Source organism: Mustelus asterias, chromosome 22 (assembly GCF_964213995.1).
Source record: "Mustelus asterias chromosome 22, sMusAst1.hap1.1, whole genome shotgun sequence".
Lineage (NCBI taxonomy): Eukaryota > Metazoa > Chordata > Chondrichthyes > Carcharhiniformes > Triakidae > Mustelus > Mustelus asterias.
In genome coordinates, this window is record NC_135822.1 from 36,823,756 (window position 1) to 36,849,709 (window position 25,954).

The following is a 25,954-nucleotide window of genomic DNA, read 5'->3' on the forward strand; positions in this document are numbered from 1 at the left end:
ATTGTGGTCTGTGAGTTAGGAAGTTCAGGAATCAGTCGCAGAGGGAGGTGCTGAGGCCCAGGCCACGGAGTTTGGAGATGGGTTTCATGGGAATAATAGTTTGAAGGCTGAGCTGTAGTCAATAAATAGGAGTCTGGCATAGGTGTCCTTGTTATCGAGGTGTTCCAGGGTTGAGTGCAGGGCCAGGGAAATGGCGCCTACTGTGGACCTGTTGCGGCAGTAGGCAAATTGTAGTGGATCCAGGTAGTCCGGGAGACTGGAATTGATTCGTGCCATGACTAACCTTTCGAAGCACTTCATAATGATGGATGCCAATAGTCATTAAGGCATGCTGCTTGGTTTTTCTTCGGTACCAAGATGATGGTCATCTTCTTGAAGCAGATAGGGACCTCAGATTGTTGTAAAGAGAGGTTGAAGATGTCTGTGAATACCTCCGCCAGCTGATCCGCACAGGATCTGAGTGCACGTCCGGGTATCCCATCCGGGCCAGTTGCTTTCCGCGGGTTGACCTTCAAGAATGCTGCTCTGACATCTGCAATGGTGACCCTAGATACAGGTTCATCCAGGGTGGAGGGCATGCTCTTGCTGACCTCTTGCTCAAAACGGGCATAGAATGCATTGAGCTCATTAGGGAGGGGTGCGTTGGAGCCGGCGATTTTACATGCCTTCATCTTGTAGCCTGTTATGTCTTGTAGACCTTGCCATAGTCGGCAGGGGTCGGTGTGGCTAGCCTGGGATTCTAGCTTGGTCCGGTATTGTCTTTTGGCATCTTTGATGGATCTCCTTAGTTCATATTTGGCTTTCTTGTATAGACAGTAAAAAGTCTCACAACACCAGGTTAAAGTCCAACAGGTTTATTTGGTAGCAAAAGCCACTAGCTTTCGGAGCGCTGCTCCTTCCTCAGGTAAGTGGGAGTTCTGTTCACAAACAGGGCTTATAAAGACACAAACTCAATTTACAAAATAATGGTTGGAATGCGAGTCTTTACGGGTAATCAAGTCTTAAAGGTACAGACAATGTGAGTGGAGAGAGGCTTAAGCACAGATTAAAGAGATGCGTGTTGTCTCCAGCCAGGACAGTTAGTAAGATTTTGCAAGCCCAGGCAGGTCGTGGGGGTTACAGATGGGTTCATGTCGCACTATGATCCCGGTTGAGGCCATCCTTGTGTGCGGAACTTGGCTATCAGTCTCTGCTCAGTGACTCTGCGCTGTCGTGTGTCGTGAAGGCCGCCTTGGAGAACGCTTATCCGAAGATCAGAGGCCGAATGCCCGCTTCATCCTGGACCACAGTGTCTTCACCTTCGACAACCAGTTCTTCATCCAGACACATGGAACAGCCATGGGGACCAAATTTGTACCTCAATATGACGACATCTTCATGCACAGGTTCGAACAAGACCTCTTCACCACACAGGACCATCAACCGATGCTATACACTAGATACATCGATGACATTTTCTTCCTTTGGACTCGTGGTGAACAATCACTGGAACAACTATATGATGACATCAACAAGTTCCATCCCACCATCAGACTCACCATGGACTACTCACCGGAATCGGTTGCATTCTTGGACACACGCATCTCCATCAAGGATGGTCACCTCAGCACTTCACTGTACCGCAAGCCCACGGATAACCTCACGATGCTCCACTTCTACAGCTTCCACCCTAAACACGTTAAAGAAACCATCCCCTACGGACAAGCCCTCCGTATACACAGGATCTGCTCAGATGAGGAGGATCGCAACAGACATCTCCAGACACTGAAAGATGCCCTCATAAGAACGGGATATGGCGCTCAACTCATCGATCAACAGTTCCGACGCGCCACAGCGATAAACTGCACCGACCTCCTCAGAAGTTGAACACGGGACACGGCGGACAGAGTACCCTTCATCGTCCAGTGCTTCCCTGGAGCGGAGAAGCTACGACATCTTCTCCGGAGCCTTCAACATGTCATTGATGAAGACGAACATCTCGCCAAGGCCATCCCCACACCCCCACTTGCCTTCAAACGACCACACAACCTCAAACAGACCATTGTCCACAGCAAACTACCCAGCCTTCAGGAGAACAGTGACCACGACACCACACAGCCCTGCCACAGCAACCTCTGCAAGACGTGTCGGATCATCGAAACGGATGCCAACATCTCACGTGAGAACACCATCCACCAGGTACACGGTACATACTCTTGCAACTTGGCCAACATTGTCTACCTGATACGCTGCAGGAAAGGATGTCCCGAGGCATGGTACATTGGGGAGACCATGCAGACTCTACGACAATGGGTGAATGAACACTGCTCGACAATCACCAGGCAAGAGTGTTCTCTTCCTGTTGGGCAACACTTCAGCAATCATGGGCATTCAGCCTCTGATCTTCGGGTAAGCATTCTTCAAGGCGGCCTTCACAACACACGACAACGCAGAGTCACTGAGCAAAAACTGAGAGCCAAGTTCCGCGCACATGAGGACGGCCTCAACTGCGATCTTGGGTTCATGTCACACTATCTGTAACCCCCACGACTTGCCTGGGCTTGCAAAATCTCGCTAACTGTCCTGGCTGGAGACAATACCATAGAACCATAGAGCCCCTACAGTGCAGAAAGAGGCCATTCGGCCCATCGAGTCTGCACCGACCACAATCCCACCCAGGCCCTACCCCCACATATTTTACCCACTAATCCCTCTAACCTATGCATCCCAGGACTCTAAGGGGCAATTTTTTTCACCTGGCCAATCAACCTAACCCGCACATCTTTGGACTGTGGGAGGAAACCGGAGCACCCGGAGGAAACCCACGCAGACACAGGGAGAATGTGCAAACTCCACACAGACAGTGACCCGAGCCGGGAATCGAACCCGGGACCCTGGAGCTGTGAAGCAGCAGTGCTAGCCACTGTGCTACCATGCTGCCCTGTGAGTTTGATAAAGTGCTTATGGAATTGACTTATTAGCAAAATTAAAACCATGTGGCAAAAAGGGCTAAGTAGCAGAAGGGACACCAAATTAGCTAAGGGATAGAAAATAGTGGAGAGGGATATACAATGGTGTGTTTCTTCACTAGAAAGCCATTTTTCTTTTGGGTAGGATTCTCTGACGCCCCACAACACGTTTCTTGAAATGGCAGGATCTTCTGGTCCCATTGCGGTCGATGGGATTTCCCATTGAGTATTGTCTGGTTCTAGGTGCCAAAACTTAGGAAGGACATGATGGCTTTGTTGAAGGTGCAGAATTGATTTATTAGAAAGACTCCAAGGATGAAGGATCACACTAGTTTATAGACTTGAGTAACTAGGTTTGTTCGTTGGAGCAGAGCAAGTTGAGAATGTTTGATGGAGGTGTTTAAAATTGAAACTTTAGCCCAAGTAAATAAAGAAAAACTATTGCTATCGGCTGAAGGTCAATAACCAGATAATTTAAGATTGGCAAAATAAATACCTCATAAGACCTTTGTGCAATAAGTGGGTTAGGATTTGGAATATGTTACCTGATAGGGCGATGGAAACAAATCCAATTTGTAGTCAACAAAAATGAATTGGATGAATACTTGAAGGAGAAAAAATTGTACGGTTATGGGGAAAGAGTGGTGAAGTGGGACTAACGGGATTGTCCTTCAGAACAGCCAGTCCAGTCTTGAAGGGCTGAATGGTCTCCAATCAGTGCTGTAATATTTTATGATTCTCGATTTTAAAGTTCCAGGATTTTCTCTATCTGCCTACCAAAGTGCATGAAGCTTCCAGCTGATTGTTGTAACAGCGACTTGTACCATTCACACTCAGCTCTGTGTGCTTATCAACACTGAAGTTCTGATTTTAAATATCTTTGAACTGAATGCTAATTAGTTGATATATTGGTAACCGGTTGGAAACGTCATTCACTGTTGTGTGGGCTGAGAGGCACTTGGACTCTTAAAGCAGACTGGAGGATGGAAATATCAGTGAGTTGAGAAAATAAAGGAACTGCAGCAGAATGTTCTGTAATCTTTTTGTAGTTTTAACAACTCCTGCTGTGCCATGTCATATGCCTTAATCATTAACTTAACTGAGAGGGCAAACAAATAACCCAATCTTTGGCTTTTCCTAGTGATGCTTTAAATGACTGCTGTGGACGTGAAAGAAGTGAGGTTAGATTTTTTGCTCTCCACTGGAAATGGAGGAATTCACCCTTCTGTCCCCTTTTTTCCACTGGGGCATTACTTTTGCCAATATGTGGTCAGGGAGCATGACTTGAGATTGACTTTGTAAGAATTGTAGATAATAATTTCCTGCCATTTGAAGGCACAATGGATTGTGGCTCCAATCTACTATGCCAGTACATAATTCTGAGATTGCCATGTGTTCCAAGGAAATACTTCTTGCCCTCTGTTGATTAATCTTAAATTAGTTCAAATAAAACCAATGCCGTATTTTTAATTAATTGAATGACCGATATCTTGAAACAACCAATTTGATAATCTGAACGTTTTTCTGTCATGGGCTTGAACTATTGGTGAGTTGAATGCTTCATTCAATCCAGAAGAAGATTGGTGCCATATAAGCAACCTGTCCCATGACATGGCATGTATTCTGCTATTAAACTGGGAAACCTGCCTGAAACTAATTGCCACAATTCTGATTTTTTTTTTGCAGAGGGGGGTCCTTCCTCAGGTGGATACTAGCTCACTTCCCTATGATGAGAGGCCACTGCCAACTCAACAGAAACTAGCAGAATTGTATGGCATCCCCCAGCTAGAAGACAATGACTCGCCTGCAGAAAACACAGACTCTTTGCCGACATCAAGAAGTGGAATCACTGGAGAACCAGAACCATTAACTGAGAGAGCTTTCAGAGAAGCTAGTTTTGCCATCGACATACTTGGAGAGGCACTGGTAAGCATGGAAAATTGAGCAATTCTTCATTTGTTTAGAATACATATGCAAATAAATACAGGCTGTCATCTGGAGGTAAAGCAGCTGATAGGCTTTTGAGTAGTATTCCTTGTTTCATTGACAGGAACGATTGCCTCTCCCTTTATTCGTGTTTGAACATATGCTTTTCAATTTTTCCAATTTTTTTTTTCATGGGATTTGGGTGTCGCTTATTTGTCCATTCTGAATTTCTCTTGAACTGAGTGGCTTGCTGGGCCATTTCAAAAGGCAAATAAGAGTCAACCGCATTACTGTGGGTCTGTAGTCACATGTAGGCCAAGTAAGGGCAGCAGATTTCTTTCCCTTAAAGTAAACCAGAGGGTTTTTATGGCAATCATTTCATGGTCACCATTATTGACTAGCTCTTAGTTCCAAATTTTGTTAATTGGATTTAAATTCCACCAGTTACTGTAGTAGGGTTTGAACTAGTGTCCCTAGAACGTTAGTCTGGACCTCTGGATTATTAGTACGCTGACATCACCACTATGCCACCAGTTGCGCATTATTTTACTTAAAAAAGAACAGCTGGCATGAGTATAACACCTTTTAACGTAGAAAAACATTGTGGCAGGGGGCATAGAAAGAATGCTGGCATGGTTTATAGCATGTACAAAGAGCCAGAATCAGAGCAATGGACGGTTTGAGGAAATTTATAGGTCATGAAGATACTGAAGGGCTGTTCACCCAATTCTGAGGTAGTGAATTCCACAGATTCATCACCCTTTGAGAGAAGTAATTTCTCCTTATCTCTGTTTTAAATTTGCTACCCCTTATCCTAAAACTATGAACTCTTGTTCTAGATTGCCCCGCAAGAGGGATCATCTGCACTACCTCTAGTTTGTCAATACCTTTTTATCTTCTTTTATATCTCCATTACATCTCCTCTCATTCTTCTAAACTCTAGGCTTAAGCTGCACAATCTCTCTTCAGAAGACAAACCCCATCTCTGGAGTCAATCTAGTGAACCTCTTCTGAACTCCCTCTAATACATCCTTGAGCCCCTTGAAAATTCAGGCAATTCTTGAGTTGGGCCTTGATTTATAACCTTTTAACTTAATTGAGCAATTGTTGAAACAAAAGGGAATCAGAAGGGCAAGGATGCATGAGAAGAGATTCATATTTAACATAAAAGGAAAACCAAGAGTATTTTATAAACATGTAAATAGTAAAAAGGTTGTAAAAGGGAGGGAGACAGCAATAGAAATATTCAACAGGATAAAAATAGGTAATATAGTTCAAAGTTTGCAGTCATCAAAGTAGAATGACCAATCAGCCTGGATGGGATGCATCTTGGGTTCCTGAGGGAAGTAAAGAGACGTGGCTGCAGTCCTTTGATATTGGGATAGTGCCAGAGGAATGGAGGATTGAAATGAAAAACACCAAAGGAGAGAGGGATAAACCTGGTAACTCGAGACCAGTCAGTCAAATGGCATAGAGACCATTCCAGTTCTAATCCAGATAGGCAGATAGGATAGAACCAGAACCCATCCATGTACATTTTTATGTAATGACAAGATTTCAAGTATACACCACCTAACCTAACATTGATCATTTAAATCTGTGTCTATTCATATGGCCGCCTGTGGAACCCCAGTTAATGCCCACCACTTGCATAAAACTATAAGCAATAAATATTCAATTAACAACAAAAAATCCTAGAACAAAAGTGATTGTAATTCAGGAAGAACAGGCGAATAAGTCAGCACGGATTTGTTCAGGGAAAATTATTTGGCTAATTTGATTGAGTTCATTGACGTAATGAGGCCAGTTAGCCGAACACTAGTCACAGATAAAATGTTAGCCATTATTAAAGATGTTACGGCAGGGCATTTGGAAAAATTCAAGGCAACTGGGTAGAGTCAGCATAGTATTTTGAAAGGGAAATCATGTTAAACAAATTTATTGGAGTTCTTTGAAGGAGTCACATGACATGCATAGGCAGCTGGGATCAAGTGAATCCCTTGAAGAGTATAGGGGGTGTAGGAGTAGAGTTGAGAGAGAAATCAGGAGGGCAAAAAGGGGACATGATATTGTTTTGGCAGATAAGGCAAAGGAGAATCCAAAGAGCTTCTACAAATACATAAAGGGCAAAAGAGTAACAAGGGAGAAAGTAGGGCCTCTTAAGGATCAACAAGGTCATCTATGTGCGGATCCACAAGAGATGGGTGAGATCCTAAATGAATATTTCTCATCGGTATTTGCTGTTGAGAAAAGCATGGATGTTAGGGAACTTGAGGGAATAAATAGTGATGTCTTGAGGAGTGTACATATTACAGAGGAGGTGGTGCTGGAAGTCTTAAAGCGCATTAAGGTAGATAAATCCCCGGGACCTGATGAAGTGTATCCCAGGACCTTGTGGGAGGCTAGGGAGGAAATTGCGGGTCCCCTAGCTGAGATATTTGAATCATCAATAGTCACGGGTGAGGTGCCTGAAGATTGGAGAGTGGTAAATGTTGTGCCTTTGTTTCAAAAGGGCTGCACGGAAAAGCCTGGGAACTACAGGCCAGTGAGCCTCACATCTGTGGTGGGTAAATTGTTGGAAGGTATTTTGAGAGACAGGATCTACAGGCATTTAGAGATGCAAGGACTGATTAGGGACAGTCAGCATGGCTTTGTGAGTGGAAAATCATGTCTCACAAATTTGATTGAGTTTTTTGAAGGGATAACCAAGAAGGTAGATGAGGGCAGTGCAGTTGATGTTTACATGGGATTTAGCTAGGCCTTTGACAAGGTACCGCGTGGTAGGTTGTTGCATAAGGTTAAATCTCACGGGATGCAGGGTGAGGTATCTAAATGGATACAAAATTGGCTTCTTGACAGAAGCCAAAGGGTGGTTGTAGAGAATTGTTTTTCAAACTGGAGGCCTGTGGCCAGCGGTGTGCCTCGGATCAGTGCTGGGTCCATTGTTATTTGTCATTTATATTAATGATTTGGATGAGAATATAGGAGGTATGGTTAGTAAGTTTGCAGATGACACCAAGATTGGTGGCATAGTGGACAGTGAAGAAAGTTATCTCCAATTGCAGTGGGATCTTGATCAATTGGGCCAGTGGGCTGACGAATGGCAGATGGAGTTTAATTTAGACAAATGCGAGGTGATGCATTTTGGTAGATTGAACCAGGGCAGGACTTAGTTAATGGTAGGGCGTTGGGGAGAGTTACAGAACAAAGAGATCTCGGGGTACATGTTCATAGCTCCTTGAAAGTGGAGTCACAGGTGGACAGAGTGGTGAAGAAGGCGTTTGGCATGCTTGGTTTCATCAGTCAGAACATTGAATACAGGAGTTGGGACATCTTGTTGAAGTTGTACAAGACATTGGTAAGGCTACACTTGGAATACTGTGTGCAATTCTGGTCACCCTATTATAGAAAGGAAACTAGAAAGAGTGCAGAAAAGATTTACTAGGATGTTACTGGGACTTGATGGATTGAGTTATAAGGAGAGGCTGGATAGAGTGGGACCTTTTTCTCTGGCGCGTAGGAGGCTGAGGGGTGATCTTATAGAGGTCTATAAAATAATGAGGGACATAGACAAGGTAGATAGTCAATATCTTTTCCCAAAGGTAGGGGAGTCTAAAACTAGAGGGCATAGGTTTAAGGTGAGAGCGGAGAGATACAAAAGTGTCCAAAGGGGCAATGTTTTCACACAGAGGGTGGTAAGTGTCTGGAACAAGCTGCCAGAGGTAGTGGTAGAGGCGGGTACAATTTTGTCTTTTAAAAAGCATTTAGATAGTTACATGGGTACGATGGGTATAGAGGGATATGGGCCAAATGCGGGCAATTGGGATTAGCTTCGGGGTTTTAAAAAAGGGCGGCATGGACAAGTTGGGCCAAAGGGTCTGTTTCCATGCTGTAAACCTCTATGACTCTCTGACTCTGGGTCATATGTGCAATGGGTACAGAAGGCATTTGAGATGCCTCATCAAAGCATTTTGCAGAAAATAAAAGCTCATGGTATTGGTGTTGCATATTGGCATGGATTAACAATTGGCTAACTAACAGGAAGCAGTTGGCATAAATGGGTCTCTTTCTGGTTGGCACGATGTGACATGTGTTATGCCACAGGGATCAGTGCTCGGGCTTTGACTTTTTACCATTTATATAAATGACTTGGATGAAGGGGTAGATGACTTGGGCGGCACGGTAGCACAGTGGTTAGCACTGCTGCTTCACAGCTCCAGGGACCTGGGTTCGATTCCCGGCTTGGGTCACTGTCTGTGTGGAGTTTGCACATTCTCTTCGTGTCTGCGTGGGTTTCCTCCGGGTGCTCCGGTTTCCTCCCACAGTCCAAAGATGTGCGGGTTAGGTTGATTGGCCATGCTAAAATTGCCCTTAGTGTCCTGGGATGCATAGGTTAGAGGGATTAGTGGGTAAATATGTAGGGATATGGGGGTAGGGCCTGGGTGGGATTGTGGTTGGTGCAGACTCGATGGGCCGAATGGCCTCTCTCTGTGCTGTAGGGTTTCTAAGATTTCTAAGGGGCCAAAGGTATGCATGTGAAATTTGCTGACAACACCAAGATAGATAGGAAAGTAAATTGTGGAGAGGATGTAAGGAGGCTACAAAGAGGCATAGATAGTTAAGTGTGGGCAAAGATTTGCAGGTGGAGGATAAGTGAGAAAATGTGAAATTGTCCATTTTGGCTGGAGCAATAAGCAATAAACAGATTGTTTAAATAGGGAGCGATTGCAGAGCTTTGAGATTCAGGGGATACTGGGTGTCCTAGTGCATGAATCACAAAAGGCTAGTATACAGGTACAGCAAATAATTAGGAAACTTAATAGAATGATATTTCTTGTGAGGGGATTGGTTTACAAAAGTAGGGAGTGATGCTTCAGTTGTACAAGGCACTGGTGAGACCACATTTGGAATACCGTGTACATACAATCATGGTCTCCCTATTTAAGAAAAGATGTAAATGCGTTAGAAACATTTCAGAGAATGTTTAGTGGACCAATACAAGGAATGGGTTGTTTGTTTTATGTGGAAAATTTGGAGGTCAGGCTTGTATTCCCTGGAGTTTAGAAGAGTAAGAAGCGACTTGATTGAAACCGTGCAAGATCTTGAGAGGTCTCGACAGGGTGGGTGTGGAGAGAATGGTTCCTCTTGTCAGAAAATCTAGAACTAGGGGTTACTGTTTAAAAATAAGGGGTCATTCACAACACACGACAGCGCAGAGTCGCTGAGCAGAAACTGATAGCCAAGTTCCGCACACATGAGGACGGCCTAAACCGGGATGTTGGATTTATGTCACATTATCAGTAACCCCCACAGCTTGCCTCCTGGACTTGCAGAATTTCACTAGCTGTTCTGTCTGGAGACAATACACATCTCTTTAACCTGTGTTTAATGTTCCCTCCACCCACATTGTCTGTACATTTAAGACCTGGCTGGTTGTAGGATTCGCATTCTAATCAGTATTCTGCAACTTGATTCTGTCTGTTTGCGCTGTTTGAGAGCAGATTTCCACTCCATCTGACGAAGGAGTAGTGCTCCGAAAGCTTATGGTATTTGCTACCAAATAAACCTGTTGGACTTTAACCTGGTGTTGTGAGACTTACTACATCATTCATTTAAGACAGGGATGAGGAGAATTTTTTTCTGAGCGTCATTAGACTCTGGAGCTCTCTCCCGCTAAAGACAGTGGAAGCAGAGTCTTTGACTAATTTTAGGGCAGAATTAGCTAGATTATTGGTCAACAAGGGGGTGAAAGGTTATTGGGGATAGGCAGGAATGTGAAGTTGAGGTTACTCAGATCAGCCATGATCTTATTGAATGGTGGAACAGGCTCAAAGTGCCAAGCGACCTACTTGTAATTCATATGTTCGCAAGGGGGTTGATTGAACACGAATGCAATCCAGAAGAAGACCATTGGGCCAATTGAGTCTGCACTGGCTATTTTACAAGGCAATCCAGTCATTTGCCCCAGTCTCTCCCCAAATGACCCTTGTGAAAGGAGAGATCAGAGAAACTGGGTTTGTTTTCATTTGGAATAGAAAAGGTTAAGGAGGCATTTGGTCACAATGTTGACAATTATGAATCATTTTGCTAGAGCAAATAATAAAAACTTTTCCAATGGCAGGAAGTCAATAAGCAGAGGAGAAATGATGAAAGAGCCAGAGTCAGCATGAACCATTATATTTGCATAGAGAGCTGTTGTGATTTGGAATGCACTGCACAATAGGGTGATGGAAACAAGTTCAGTTAGGAACATTCAGAAGAGCTTTGGCTAAATGTTTGAAGGGAAAAAAGAATCGGGGCAATGGTGGGAAAAAAACAGGAGTTGGATTAATTGGACAGCTCTGCTTAGAGTCGCAGGCGCAATGGCTGAAATGGCCATCTGCTGTATCATTGCACGTTTCTGTGGAATAGAAGCAGATACAATTTAATACTGAACTGTACAGAACTGCACCTAGGAAGCAAAATATGGGAGGCTTATGTACTTGTCAATGGTGCTGAAATAGCGAAAGATGATACTTATAAGAGGGCCTGTGATCTTAGTGGGCAGTCCATTTCTAACCACTTATTCAACAAATGGAATGCTGCCAAAATGTAGGAATCTGAGGAAGCTTTCGTTAAATTATAGTGTACTCATCTTGAACACTTAAGTCCTGATTGACGAGGAGCCTTGGTGGCTTTTCAATATGTTATTTCAAAGGTGAAGTTCAAGGTAAGGCAGAAGGACGCAGTTTCAAGCTGGTAGATAAACAGGATAATTAATGATCAAACGGACTGCTGAACAGTAATATGTGCAAAAACCCTGGATTAGGTTAAGAAAATAGGATGCTGCGAGAGGTGGGACTGTAAATTGAAGGGTCTTTCTGGAGGATTTTTGAAGGGTGAACAATACTTGCTGATCAGTACTTGTCTTAACTTTTGTGTCTTCAACCTAGTCACAATTCGTTCATGTTAGTTGAACAACTCTGCTCAGCCTTGGGGACAAATCAGTGCAGGAGGATTTAAATACCGGAGAATTGCCCTTTAAAAGTTCAAACTTGGATAAATCCCCAGGACCTGATGGGATCTACCCCAGATTTCTGAGGGAGGCACGGGTGGAAATTACTGGGGCCTTGACAGAAATCTTTGTATCCTCATTGACAACAGGTGAAGTTCCAGAGGACTGGAGAATAGCCAATGTTGTTCCATTGTTTAAGAAGGGCAGCAGGGATAATCCAGGAAATTATAGGCCGGTGAGCCTTACATCAGTGGTAGGGAAATTATTCGAAAAGATTCTTGGGTCAGGATTTGCTCACATTTGGAAACAAATGGATTTATTAGCGATAGACAGCATGGTTTTGTAAATGGGAGGTCGTGCCTCACTAACTTGATCGGGTTTTATGAAGTGACAAAGATGATAGATATGGGAAGGCAGTGGATGTTGTATGCATGGATGTCAGTAAAGCCTTTGACAAGGTACCTCATTGTAGACTGGTACAAAAGGTGAAGTCACATGGGATCAGAGGAGAGCTGGCAAGATGGATACCTAGAACTGGCTTGGCCATAGAGGACATTAGAAGAGTGCTTTTCTAAATGGAAGGCTGTGACTAGCGGCATTCCACAGGGACCAGTTCTGGAACCTTTGCTGTTCGTAGTATATATAAATGATTTGGAGGAAGATGTAGCTGGTCTGATTAGTAAGTTCGCAGATGACACGAAAATTGGTGGAGTTGCAGATAGTGAAGAGGATTGTCAAGGTTGTAGCAAGATATAGACTGGTTGGAGACTTGGGCGGAGAAATGGCAGATGGAATTTAATCCAGACAAATGTGAGGTTATGCATTTTGGAAGGTTCAATGCATGTAGGAATTATACAGTAAATAAGGGTAGAACCCTTAGGAGTATTGACAGGCAGAGAGATCTGTGCATCCATGTCCACTGATCACTGAAAGTGGCAACGCAGGTGAATAAGGTAGACAAGAAGGCATATAGCATGTTTGCCTTCATCAGTCAGGGCATTGAGTATAAAAATTGGCAAGTCATACTGCAGCTGTACAGAGTCTTATTTAGGTTAAGCCTCATTTAGAATATTGTGCACAATTCTGGTCGCCACACTACCAGAAGGATGTGGATGCTTTGGAGAGGGTACAGAAGAGGTTTACCAGGAGGTTGTCTGGTCTGGAGGGTATTGGTTATGAGGAGAGATTGGATAAACTCGGCTTGTTTTCATTGGAACAACAGAGGTTGAGGGGTGACCTGATAGAGGTTTACAAGATTATGAGGGGCATGGATAGAAATCATAATCAGATGCTCTTTCCTAGGGTAGAAAAGTCAAGTTCTAGGGTTTAAGGTGCGTGGGGAAAAGTTTAGAGGAGATGTGTGAGGCAAGTTTTTTACATGGTGGTGAATGTCTGGAACGCGCTGCCCAGGGAGGTGGTGGGGGCAGGTACGATAGTGGCATTTAAGGGGCTTCTAGATGAATGCATGAATAGGATGGAAATGGAAGGATACGGACTCCGTAAGTGCATACGGTTTTAGTTGAAGCAGGCATCATGATCAACACAGGCTTGGAGAGCTGAAGGGCCTGTTCCTATGCTGTACTGTACTTTGTTCTCTGTTGTTCTGTTTCAGACAAATAGTAGGGACTCTCAGGTCAAAATGCAAGTCAGTCCTGGACAGACCAACCCTTTCTCCCTCTAGATGTACAGCTTGAGTTTCGCAGTAGAGGAGTTTGTATGGCTGAATAGAAGGTCAACAGCCTATTGGGGTCTTGCAAAATCATGCAGAACATTCTCTGACCTGGTACTGACTATTGATTGCATTGACAGAGCAATTGGATGATTGCTACGTTCCATCCATAATAACCCTAGACTTGGCAATTCCCTTGGTGTTGTAATCAGTACCACTAAAGTTGCTTGAACAAGTTCGGTGTCAGCAGCTCACCAGTTAGAGATAAAAATTCAAGTTGTCCACAATGGACCATATTGATAAAGATGAACAGAAAAGGACTAGCAGGTCAATTGACCCCTCCTGTAAACTTGTGTTGTATTTAAACATCAGAACGTTCAATGTTTCCAAACACTGGCAAACAAGAAGTTAGGTTCCATGATCTTGATCATGGAAACCATTCTACATTATGCACCAAGCAATAATAGTGTAATTTTCAAATTGTTCATGATTTGAGTTCACTTGATAGTTTGGTGAGTTAACTTCAGTACATTCATTTGGTTTGTCATAGGTGGCTGGAGCCTATTCCAAAACTTGGTCATATAGAGAAGATGCTTTACTGGCCATGTATAAAAAACTTTCCACTGTCCCTGAAGGTACACCCAAGGATGAACTAAAGAATATGTTGAAAGCGGCAATCTTCCTTGTTCGTAGAGCTATTAAGGACAAAGTCTCATCTGTAAGTACTGCACAGTGTAATTAAACTTGCATTTTTGCTCTTTCGATTTTCTCCCCCCAACTTTTTGCTTGGATTATGATTCAGAAGCACAAAAATTGTTATCCAAACAAGTGACCATGACAGTATGAGCACGCTATTCAGGGAGCTGGATCTAAATCTTTTGTCCACATTTACATATATGCTTCCAAAGGACCAGTGATCAGAAATGGAACTCAAATATTTCCCAGTAGGTGTGTTTATAACATTGCTGAGCCTGAAATTAGTTCAGTCAGAGTAGACGAGGGATTAATTCACCCTCCGGCCTTCCTAGTCTGTTTAGCTTGGAACTGTCGACTAGATAAATCCAGAGCCACAAGGGAACAATGAGATTTATATTTTTTCAATACCCCTGTCATTCTGCTAATCATCTCAAGATGTTTAAAGGAGTAACTTTTGGTCAAAAAAAGACATGAGTAGTTGTTAACCCATTGGTGATGCAAGTCATCAAGTTTTTCATTTTTTAAGGAATTGTTTGATTGAAAAAAATATATATTTAATGCAGCAAATGTGATTTGTGTTGCATCTGAGTTTAGACATGACTTTGTAAACATTCATTGGAATTTGTACTTCAGAGCAAGATTTCATGAACTGAGAGATCTAGATGACCAACTTTTTTTTACTAAGCAGGCAGATGTATCTAGGAGCTGTTGGAAGCTATTTAAGTAACAATGTGTTTTGAGCAACTTGAATATTAAAAATGGACTCTGCCTCACAAATGGCGTTATAAAATCAGATGCCAAGGAAGAAAGGAGGGATGACCAAAAGTGAGATCAAAGAGCTGAGTTTTAACTGAGTCTTTTAAAGATAAAGTTTAAGTTTGAAAGAATTAAACTGTGATAATTGAAATCTCCATCAGTCATTGATGGATTAAAATGGAGGGATGCACACAAGGCTGCATTTGCTGGAACAGAGAGTTTGACAAATGATTTATAGGGCTGAGGAGGGTTGGAAGAGTACAACATAGCCATACAGGGGTTTATAGGTAAAAACGCAAGAAAAACGAGCACGAATAGACCATTTGGTTTGTCGAGCCTGCTCTGCTATCAATATGCTCATGGCTGATCTGGGGCTTCAATTCCTGCCCTCCCTCCATATCCATAATTCCCTGAGTGACCAAAAATCTATCCATCTCAGCTTTAAATGTATTAAATGATGAGTATCCACAACCCTCTGGGGTGGAATTCTGAAGATTCACAGCACTTTGAGTAATTTGTCCGCGCATGAGTCTCAAGTGATTGGCTTCTTGTCCTGAAACTATACCCCAGTGCTTTAGATTTTCTAAACAGCAGAAACAATCGGTGTCTACCCTAGCAAGCTCCTTCAAAATTTTCTAGGTTTTAATGAAATTGCCTCTGTCTTCTAAACTCCAGAGAATATAAGCCTAATTTACTCAGCCTTTTGTCATAGGACAGCTCCGCAGCTCCCTTCGTTCCAGGGACCAATTTAGTAAATCTATGCAGTACCGTCTCCAACGTAAGGATATCGTTTCTTAAATGTGAAGACCAAAACTGCACACTCTGTTCCAGATGAGGCCTTACAAAACCATGTATAATTGCACAGAAGGATATAGATAGGCTGGAAATTTGGGCAAAGAAATGGCAGATGGAGTTCAATCCTGATAAATGCGAAGTGATGCATTTTGGTAGAAATAATGTAGGGAGGAGCTATACAATAAATGGCAGAACCATAAAGGGTGTAGATACGCAGAGGGACCTGGGTGTGCAAGTCCACAGATCCTTGAAGGTGACGTCACAGGTGGAGAAGGTGGTGAAGAAGGCATATGGCATGCTTGCCTTTATAGGACGGGGCATAGAGTATAAAAGTTGGGGTCTGATGTTGCAGATGTATAGAACGTTGGTTCGGCCACATTTGGAATACTGCGTCCAGTTCTGGTCGCCACACTACCAGAAGGACGTGGAGGCTTTGGAGAGAGTACAGAGGAGGTTTACCAGGATGTTACCTGATATGGAGGGGCTTATTTATGAGGAGAGATTGGGTAAACTGGGGTTGTTCTCCATGGAAAGACGGAGGATGAGGGGAGACTTAATAGAGGTGTATAAAATTATGAAAGGCATAGATAGGGTGAACGGTGGGAAGCTTTTCCCCAGGTCGGTGGTGACGTTCACGAGGGGTCATAGGTTCAAGGTGTAGGGGGGGAGGTTTAACACCGATATCAGAAGGACATACTTTACACAGAGGGTGGTGGGGGCCTGGAATGCGCTGCCAGGCAAGGTGGTGGAGGCGGGCACACTGGGAACGTTTAAGACTTATCTAGATAGCCACATGAACGGAGTGGGAATGGAGGGATACAAAAGAATGGTCTAGTTTGGACCAGGGAGCGGCACGGGCTTGGAGGGCCGAAGGGCCTGTTCCTGTGCTGTATTGTTCTTTGTGGCAAAACTTGTTTATTCTTGTACTCCAGACCCCTTGCAATAAAGGTGAACATGCCGTATGTCTTCCTAACGGCTTGCTGCACCGACACAATGACATGTTGGTCAACGTGTTGCATTGTTGGAGCTGCAAAGCTGTGGCAGCAATGCTGGCCAAAATAAAACAAACGCTTCAAATGGTAGAAAATTAGAATTTGTTTGAGAAGAGAATAGTTTTGATGAAACTAGCTACCCTGATCAAGAATAGCCATTGTAACGGTGTCAAAGACAAACTGAGCTTTTAGATCAGGCTTATCCAAGGTACAGCTTAGCCTACAAAGCCCCTCTCTCTGCAGCCCCCGAGTCCATTTTCAAAATTCCTGTCAAAGAGGTTGATTTCAACTGACGAATTTGCATGGAGTTACTACTCCAGTTGCAGGCAGCTTCTCCCCACGTTTGCTGTTGTCAGCAAATTAGGAAGAGAAAGAAAGTCATTGGAGGAGCAGCGAACACTGTTTGTGGCCTGGGGGATGCCAGGCCAAGGGAAGTGAAGGTATGATGGGGCTGGAGCCCGGGAAACCAGGTATGATGGACATAGGGAGTACGCAGTTTTGGCAATCCCTGGCCTTCAGAGGGCATGGTGACAGGATTTGTATGTGGCAGGGAGACAGTGTGCGTCTGCCTTATGCCCTGCCTCTCTCCCTTTCTCTCCACACCCCCATTCCCCCCCCCAACCACATACACCCACTCACACTCTGGCCTTTTTTATTACTTTTTAAATTTTATTTATTTCTGACATTATTATACAATTGCTTACTATTGTTTCTTTCCTTAAAGTCCCTACTTTTTTATGCAATTCAGTTTATTACTGTCAAATCTTTCAGAAATTTGCTCATTGTCTTCTTGAGTGAAAAAGTTTCAAATTACTCTCTGCCACAGGCCCCCTCCCCCCTCGAGAAGCCTGTTTCAAATTTTCAAACCACTTGTCAATTGACATCTGTTAGTTGAGACTCTGGAACTGCCTCTTTTTTTTCTGTCACTCCTCAGCTCCCTGTGCTTTAATTAAGAGTGTATGGGGGATAGGACACCCACAACCCTCTTGGGGAGTGGATGAGGTGAGTGGTAATGTGCTGAGACTCCAGAGGCACTTCTTGACTACTGAGTGGGCAAAGAGGGGCCTGTAGATTCATGTCCTCCCTCTTTCCTTTCCCCATCCTCCCCCCTCCAAATGTTACTATACAAGCAGCCATAAGAAAGAAACATGAGCTCTGGGTGGAAAAGAATTATGTGGAACTTGACGGCCTGCTGTGCATCATCTGAGGCTGTCAAAATCAGCTGGCTGGTTTGTAGTTGCTTACTCCAACAGATAACAGCTTATAATGTGTAAAAGCCTCTATTTATCCTGAACTGTGCTTTCCTTTCTGGGAATCAAATAAACTGAGAGTGATAACCTCATTGGATGAATTCTTGGGCAGCTGGCTGCAGCTCTGACCTGCTGCATCGTGGACGGGATTGAATCTGGGTGTATGACCTCTTCACTACAACAAAGTCAATTTTCGAGCTTCTGAGTTAAGTCAGCCACATTGTTATGAGGCACGAGGGAGTGAAAAATCCAGGTGTAATTTATTTCAGGTTGTTCCTGTGCACCTGTTGATGGACTGTGATCTGGAAATGCATTACCTGTCTGCCCAATAAAAGCAAGGGTGGTTGTTGCATGGTAAATATGATGGCAGGGAGAAACAATGAAGCATTTGTATATTTAGTTGGTGCCTTGTTGACGAAATGTATCTGTTGTGAGGTAATCGAGGTGATCAGTACTGTCAAGAAATGTCAGACAATACAAGACTCTCAAAGTCAGTGTTTCTGTATTAAAGACATAAATTTATTAAACCAGCAGCTGCCAGGAGATCATCAAAGGGTTAAGCAGCTCTGGCATAGAGCAACAGAATCTCTCCGATAAATCTGATGTTTACAATTCAAAACAAATCAATTATAGGTTTTCTTATCAATCATTCCCACCTTACATTAGCTTAAAATCAGTCACCTTCAAAATGCACAACTCAACAATAAGAAGTCAAATACTCCAGCCAATTGCATTCTACTCCTCAACATAACGGTATTTTATTATTCTGTGAAATCCAGAAGCTAACTCCTGTCTTGGTTGACCCCTACACCCTGGTTGCGTCAAAACCTAAGACGCTCAGCCCCAAGTTCAAATTCACGTTCTCTCAGGTTCCCTTGGAGTTCACTGTCCAACCAGACAAACTCGTCACACCACATCTGGGCACCAGTCCATCTTGTCTGGACTGTGAATAAGCCTATTCATCAAACGCGATAGTGTTCTAACTGTTCTCCCATCCAAAACTTTAGCTGATAAATCTTGCATATTTCCAAGGTTCAAATATTCTCTTGAAATATGACTTCGCCCTAATGACTTTTACCATAATGTCTTGTGGTAAAATGTTTTTGATCAGAGTGAATAATATTCCTTAAAATCAATAATACATTGAAAATATCCGCATTTATGTTTTACAATCATCATTTATTTGAATCAATCACTGCATCTCGTGCAAATTGCTTCTTGTGAGCTTATTTTAAAGTCATTTAACTGAATACTGCTAGTTCTGTCAGTGTCTTAGCGTGTATTGATTTAAAAAGTCTCACTAGTCTATTTCCCCACTTCAGTATCTTATAATTTCCACTAGAGGACGGCAAAGTACTTTCCTCATTACGCGAATCAAGATGTGTTCAGTTTACAGGAGCCCTCCACTTTTTATTGCCCCATCTAAATAACTGACTTATCCCTCTTACTGAACTATCCTATTTCAATCCTCCACAGTTGTACTTAATTACCAGGCATAAGGTAGAAAAAGGAATAAGCCAAAAGTCCCTTGCACCTGCCCACCATTCACTGAGCACAGGGACTTCATAGAGTCAGAGGTTCACAGCATGGAAACAGGCCCTTTAACCCAACTTGTCCATGCTGCCCCTTTTTCTTTTAACCACTAAACTAGTTGCCTGCGTTTGGCCCATATCCCTCTATATCCATCTTATCATGTAATTTTCTAAATGCTTTTCAAAAGGCAGAATTGTACCAACCTCTACTACTACCTCTGGCAGCTTGTTCCAGACACTCATAACCCTGTGCGAATAAATTGCCCCTCTGGACCCTTTTGTATCTCTCCCCTCTCACCTTAAACCTATGCCCTTTAGTTTTACCTTTACCTGTTGACTAGCTGATCTATGCCCCACATTATTTTATAGATCTCTATAAGATCACCCCTAAATCTCCTATGCTCCAGGGCAAAAAGTCCCAGTCTATCCAGCCTCTCCTTAAAACTCAAATCATCAGGTCCCAGTAACATCCTAGAAAAAATTTTTCTGCCCTCTTTCTAGTTTAATATCCTTTCTATAATAGGGTGGCCAGAACTGTACACAGTATTCCAAGTGTGGCCTTACCAATGTCTTATACAACTTCAACAAGACATGCCAACTCCTGTATTCAATGTTCTGACCAATGAAACCAAGCATGCCAAATGCCTTCTTCACCACTCTGTCCCCCGTGACTCCACTTTCAAGGAGCTATGAACATGTACCTCTAGATCTCTTTGCTTGGACACGGGTGAGGTCCCTGAGGAGTGGAGGATAGCGAATGTGGTCCCGTTGTTTAAGAAGGGTAGCAGGGATAACCCAGGAAATTATAGGCCGGTGAGCTTGACGTCCATGGTAGGGAAGTTGTTGGAGAGGATTCTTAGAGACAGGATGTATGTGCATTTAGAACGGAACAATCTCATTAGTGACAGACAGCATGGTTTTGTAAGAGGGAGGTCGTGCCTTACAAATTTGGTGGAGTTTTTTGAGGAAGTGACAAAAACGGATGATGAAGGAAGGGCCGTGGATGTCGTCTATATGGATTTCAGTAAGGCATTTGACAAAGTCCCACATGGCAGGTTGGTTAAGAAGGTTAAGGCTCATGGGATACAAGGAGAAGTGGCTAGATGGGTGGAGAACTGGCTTGGCCATAGGAGACAGAGGGTAGTGGTCGAAGGGTCTTTTTCCAGCTGGAGGTCTGTGACCAGTGGTGTTCCACAGGGCTCTGTACTGGGACCTCTGCTATTTGTGATATATATAAATGATTTGGAAGAAGGTGTAACTGGTGTAATCAGCAAGTTTGCGGATGACACGAAGATGGCTGGAATTGCGGATAGCAAAGAGCATTGTCGGGCAATACAGCAGGATATAGATAGGCTGGAAAATTGGGCGGAGAGGTGGCAGATGGAGTTTAATCCGGATAAATGCGAAGTGATGCATTTTGGAAGAAATAATGTAGGGAGAAGTTGTACAATAAATGGCAGAGTCATCAGGAGTATAGAAACACAGAGGGACCTAGGTGTGCAAGTCCACAAATCCTTGAGGGTGGCAACACAGGTGGAGAAGGTGGTGAAGAAGGCATATGGTATGCTTGCCTTTATAGGACGGGGTATAGAGTATAAAAGCTGGAGTCTGATGATGCAGCTGTATAGAACGCTGGTTAGGCCACATTTGGAGTACTGCGTCCAGTTCTGGTCGCCGCACTACCAGAAGGACGTGGAGGCATTGGAGAGAATGCAGAGAAGGTTTACCAGGATGTTGCCTGGTATGGAGGGTCTTAGCTATGAGGAGAGATTGGGTAGACTGGGGTTGTTCTCCTTGGAAAGACGGAGAATGAGGGGAGATCTAATAGAGGTTTACAAGGTTATGAAGGGTATAGATAGGGTGAACAGTGGGAAGCTTTTTCCCAGGTCGGAGGTGACGATCACGAGGGGTCACTGGCTGAAGCTGAGAGGGGCGAAGTATAACTCAGACATCAGAGGGACGTTTTTTACACAGAGGGTGGTGGGGGCCTGGAATGCGCTGCCAAGTAGGGTGGTGGAGGCAGGCACGCTGACATCGTTTAAGACTTACCTGGATAGTCACATGAGCAGCCTGGGAATGGAGGGATACAAACGATTGGTCTAGTTGGACCAAGGAGCGGCACAGGCTTGGAGGGCCGAAGGGCCTGTTTCCTGTGCTGTATTGTTCTTTGTTCTTTATAACTCTCCCCAACACCCTACCATTAACTGAGTAAGTCATGCCCTGGTTTGATCTACCAAAATGCATTACCTCGCATTTATCTAAATTAAGCTCCATCTGCTATTCATCAGCCCACTGGCCCAATTGATCAAGATCCCTTTGCAATCCTAGATAACCTTCTTCACTGTCCACTATGCCACCAATCTTGGTGTCATCTGCAAACTTACTAACCATGCCTACTAAATTCTCATCCAAATCATTAATATAAATGACAAATAACAGTAGACCCAGCACTGATCCCTGAGGCACACCGCTGATCACAGGCCTCCAGTTCGAAAAAGAACCCTCTACAACCACTCTGTCTTCTGTTATTAAGCCAGTTTTGTATTCATTTGGCGACCTCACCCTGGATCCTGTGAGATTTAACCTTATGCAACAACCTACCATGCGATACCTTGTCAAAGGACTTGCTAAAGTCCATGTAGACAACATCAACTGCACTGCCCTCATCTACCTTCTTGGTTACCCCTTCAAAGCACTCAATCAAATTTGTGAGACATGATTTTCCACTTTCAAAAGCATGCTGACTGTCCCATATCAGTCCTTGCCTCTCTAAATGCCTGGAGATCATGTCTCTCAGAATACCTTCTAACAGCTTTACCCACTGCAGATGTTAGGCTACTGGCCTGTAGTTCCCAGGCTTTTCCCTGCAGCCCTTCTTAAACAAAGGCACAGCATTTGCCACCCTCCAGTCTTCAGGACCTCACCTGTGGTTGTCAATGATTCAAATATCTCTAAGGCGACCCACAATTTCCTCCCTAGCCTCCCACAATGTCCTGACGTACACTTAGAATCATAGAAACCCTACAGTACAGAAAGAGGCCATTCGGCCCATCGAGTCTGCACCGACCACAATCCCACCCAGGCCCTACCCCCATATCCCTACATATTTACCCACTAATCCCTCTAACCTACACATCTCAGGACACTAAGGGCAATTTTTAGCATGGCCAATCAACCTAACCCGCACATCTTTGGACTGTGGGAGGAAACCGGAGCACCCGGAGGAAACCCACGCAGACACAAGGAGAATGTGCAAACTCCACACAGACAGTGACCCAAGCTGGGAATCGAACCCAGGTCCCTGGAGCTGTGGAGCTACCGTGTCGCCCATCAGGTAAGCGGGAGGACTTCATCAGGTCCTGGGGATTTATCTACCTTGATGCGCTTTAAGACTTCCAGCACCACCACCTCTGTATTATGTACACACCTCAAGACATCACTATTTATTTCCCCAAGTTCCCTAACATCCATGCTTTTCTCAACAGTAAATACTGATGAGAAATATTCATTTAGGATCTAGTTACTCTCCCTAGTCACTCTTTTGCCCTTTATGTATTCATAGAAGCTCTTTGGATTCTCCTTTGCCTTATCTGCCAAAGCAATTTTGTGTCCCCTTTTTGCCCTCCTGATTTCTCTCTCAAATCTTCTCCTACACCCTCTACACTCTTCAAGGGATCACTTGATCCCAGTTGCCTGCATGTCATGTGTCTCCTTCTTCTTCTTGACCAGGGCCTCAATATCCCGAGTCATCCAGGGTTCCCTACTTCTACCAGCCTTGCCCTTCACTCTAAAAGGAATGTGCTTACCCTGTACCCTGGTTAACACTTTTGAAAGCCTCCCACTTACCAGCTGTCCCTTTGCCTGCCAACAGATTCCCCCAATCAACTTTTGAAAGTTCCTGTCTAATACCATCAAAATTAGCCTTGCCCCAATTTAGAATATTAACTTTTGGGTCAGACCTGTCTAATACCATCAAAATTAGCCTTGCCCCAATTTAGAATATTAACTTTTGGGTCAGACCTATCACTCTCCATAGCTATCTTAAAACTAATGGAATTATGGTCACTGGTACCAAAGTATCCCTCGCTGACACTTTTGTCACCTGCCCTTCCTTATTTCCCAAGAGGACGTCATGTACCACCATTGCCCCATATCCTTTAGTACCTTTGGTTAACAGAAATTTAAGTGGTCAGAACTTAGAGGATGTTTCTCCATTTTGCTAGCCTCCTCCAGCCGCTGTATACATCTTGATGAGACACTTCAATCAGGAGCTGAAAGTGAACCAACATTTCCTGTCTCACATCCATTCCTGGGTCTGAAACGGCTGCATCTACGGGGGGGGGGATGCCCCCCCCCCCAAAAGTAAAGCATCAGTTGCTTGCCACAATCTGTCATAAATCAGTTAATTAAAAGAAACAAAGTAAAAGGGGTTATTTTTCCCCCGCAGTGTGTTATGGCTTTGTCCAGGGAAGATAGCTCAGTGGGTAAATAGTGGGACTCTTGATCCCAGTGTCGTTATTTTGAATCCTACATGAAGTAATGAACTTTTTCTTAAACATTTTATTCAAAAACACTTTGGTTTTTACAAAAATGTATTACAATCAATTCTCCACAGTCTAAAGTTCGTTGGAATTTGGAATCTCATTTACTGGAATTTCCCGATTACATATCTTCGCCTATTGAATCATTGGAAACATGGTTTACAGAGGGAATAGTTGACAAATTATATAAATTTATTAGAAGCAGTTCCGAGAAATCTCATTTGACTGATTACTGGGTTGGAGGGGTTATCTGACAAGCTGGGCCTTTATCAGTTGGAGTTTAGAAGAATGAGAGGTGACCTCATTGAACCGCTGCTGTTCAAGTTGTGTAAGTTCAGCCAGAGTGCTGTTAGGGACAGAATTTCAGGATTTTGACACAGCATCAGTGGAGGAATGTTGATTTATACTTCGAGGTCTGGATGGTGTGTGGCCCGGAAGGGAACTTGCAGGTGGTGGAGTTCCTAGCATTTGTTGTCCTTTTCCTTCTAGTTGAAGCCCATGGACCTCAAAATGTCTCCAGATCTCTCTCACATGCAAAATATCAAGGTGCTGGAAATCTGAAATAAATGCCGGAAATCCTCTGCAGGTGTGGGAGCAGCTGTGATAAGAGATAGAGTTTTCACGTTACAGGTTTCTGATCTGTCATCAGTCCTAATGGTAGGTCACAGACCTGAAACATTCCTCTCTCTCTCGATGCTGCCAGATTTCCAGTATTTTCTGTTTTGATCTCTTTCTACCACTATAGTCTCTAGCTTTCTACCAATTGGATCTATTTTTTGGATCCAAAGTGGATAACCTCACACTTGGTTTTGTTCAAATACATTCACCAAGTTTTGCCAATTCACTATCAATATTAATATATCTCTTTTATTTTATGCTCCCATGTATGCTGCTCATAGTGCTACCTTAGTGCCATTGGAAAACTTGGACATGTGGCTCTCTGTCCTTTTAAATAAACTGTTAATAGTGGCAATGAATTTGAGACTCCAACACAGGATGTAGGATGTCATGAGTCACATCCTGCCAAGTACTTGCCCATTTCTACTTTGTTTCCTGCCAGTCTCCTAACCAGGTCAATAATTTGTCTTCAGTTCCATGAGCTACAACTTGTGGCTAACAGAATTTCATATAAAAACATCCATGGACATTTCCCTCTCCATTCATTTATTAACCTCTTCAAAAAAAAATCAATCATGGTTGCCACATCTGACATCCCCTTTACAAATCCATTGTGGCTCTCTGAGCCAAAAAAATTCAATTTAACCGATTCCTAATTGTTGAACATCTTAGCAGATGTTGGATTATCTGGTCTATATTTTCATGATTTTTTCCCCCCCACCACCACCCTCGCCTTTTTTAGCGGAGTGATGTGCAGTTTTCCAACCTAAAATGGCAGTTGCTGACTTTTAAAAGTTTGGAAGATCATAGGGCATCCACAGTGTTTGCAGTCACTTCCTTTAAACCCTTGGATGAAAACTGTCTGGTCCTGGGGGTTTGTCACATTTCAGTGCCATTGTTTTCTTCAGTTCTTATTAATTTATTTGTGTTAATTTTGGTGAGTCCTTGTTCTTGATTCAATTTTGCCATGCTATCCTCTTTCTCTATTTCAAATACTAATACAACTAATTATTCAATGGGTCTGCCATTTCCTGATTGTCTCATATAGGCTGGAATTTTACCATCCCGCCCGCCACGGGAATCGGAGCGGGTGAGGGGCAGACCATAGAAAGCTCCGTTGATCTCGGGTGGGATTTTACGATTTTGGCTTGAGCAAGACCGTAAAATCCTGTAAATAGTATCACTCTTGCCAGTTTTAAGGGGCCCAGATTTCTCTTAACCACCTGTTTATCCTATT

The 25,954-nt window shown here is 43.5% G+C and overlaps 1 protein-coding gene across 3 annotated transcripts in view; it reads left to right on the forward strand.

Moving 5' to 3' along the window:
* The window catches only part of cep104 (centrosomal protein 104), a 237,202-nt gene that overhangs the window by 47,012 nt on the left and 164,236 nt on the right, over positions 1-25,954 (forward strand). For all 3 annotated transcript variants that reach the window (XR_013500551.1, XM_078239162.1, XM_078239163.1), the window contains exons 11-12: positions 4,635-4,874; positions 14,088-14,255. Coding sequence is in view for 2 of the 3 variants with exons in the window: in XM_078239162.1 (XP_078095288.1) it covers positions 4,635-4,874; positions 14,088-14,255 (408 nt within the window). In the remaining variant the exon portion in view is untranslated. The remainder of the gene's footprint in view (positions 1-4,634; positions 4,875-14,087; positions 14,256-25,954) is intronic.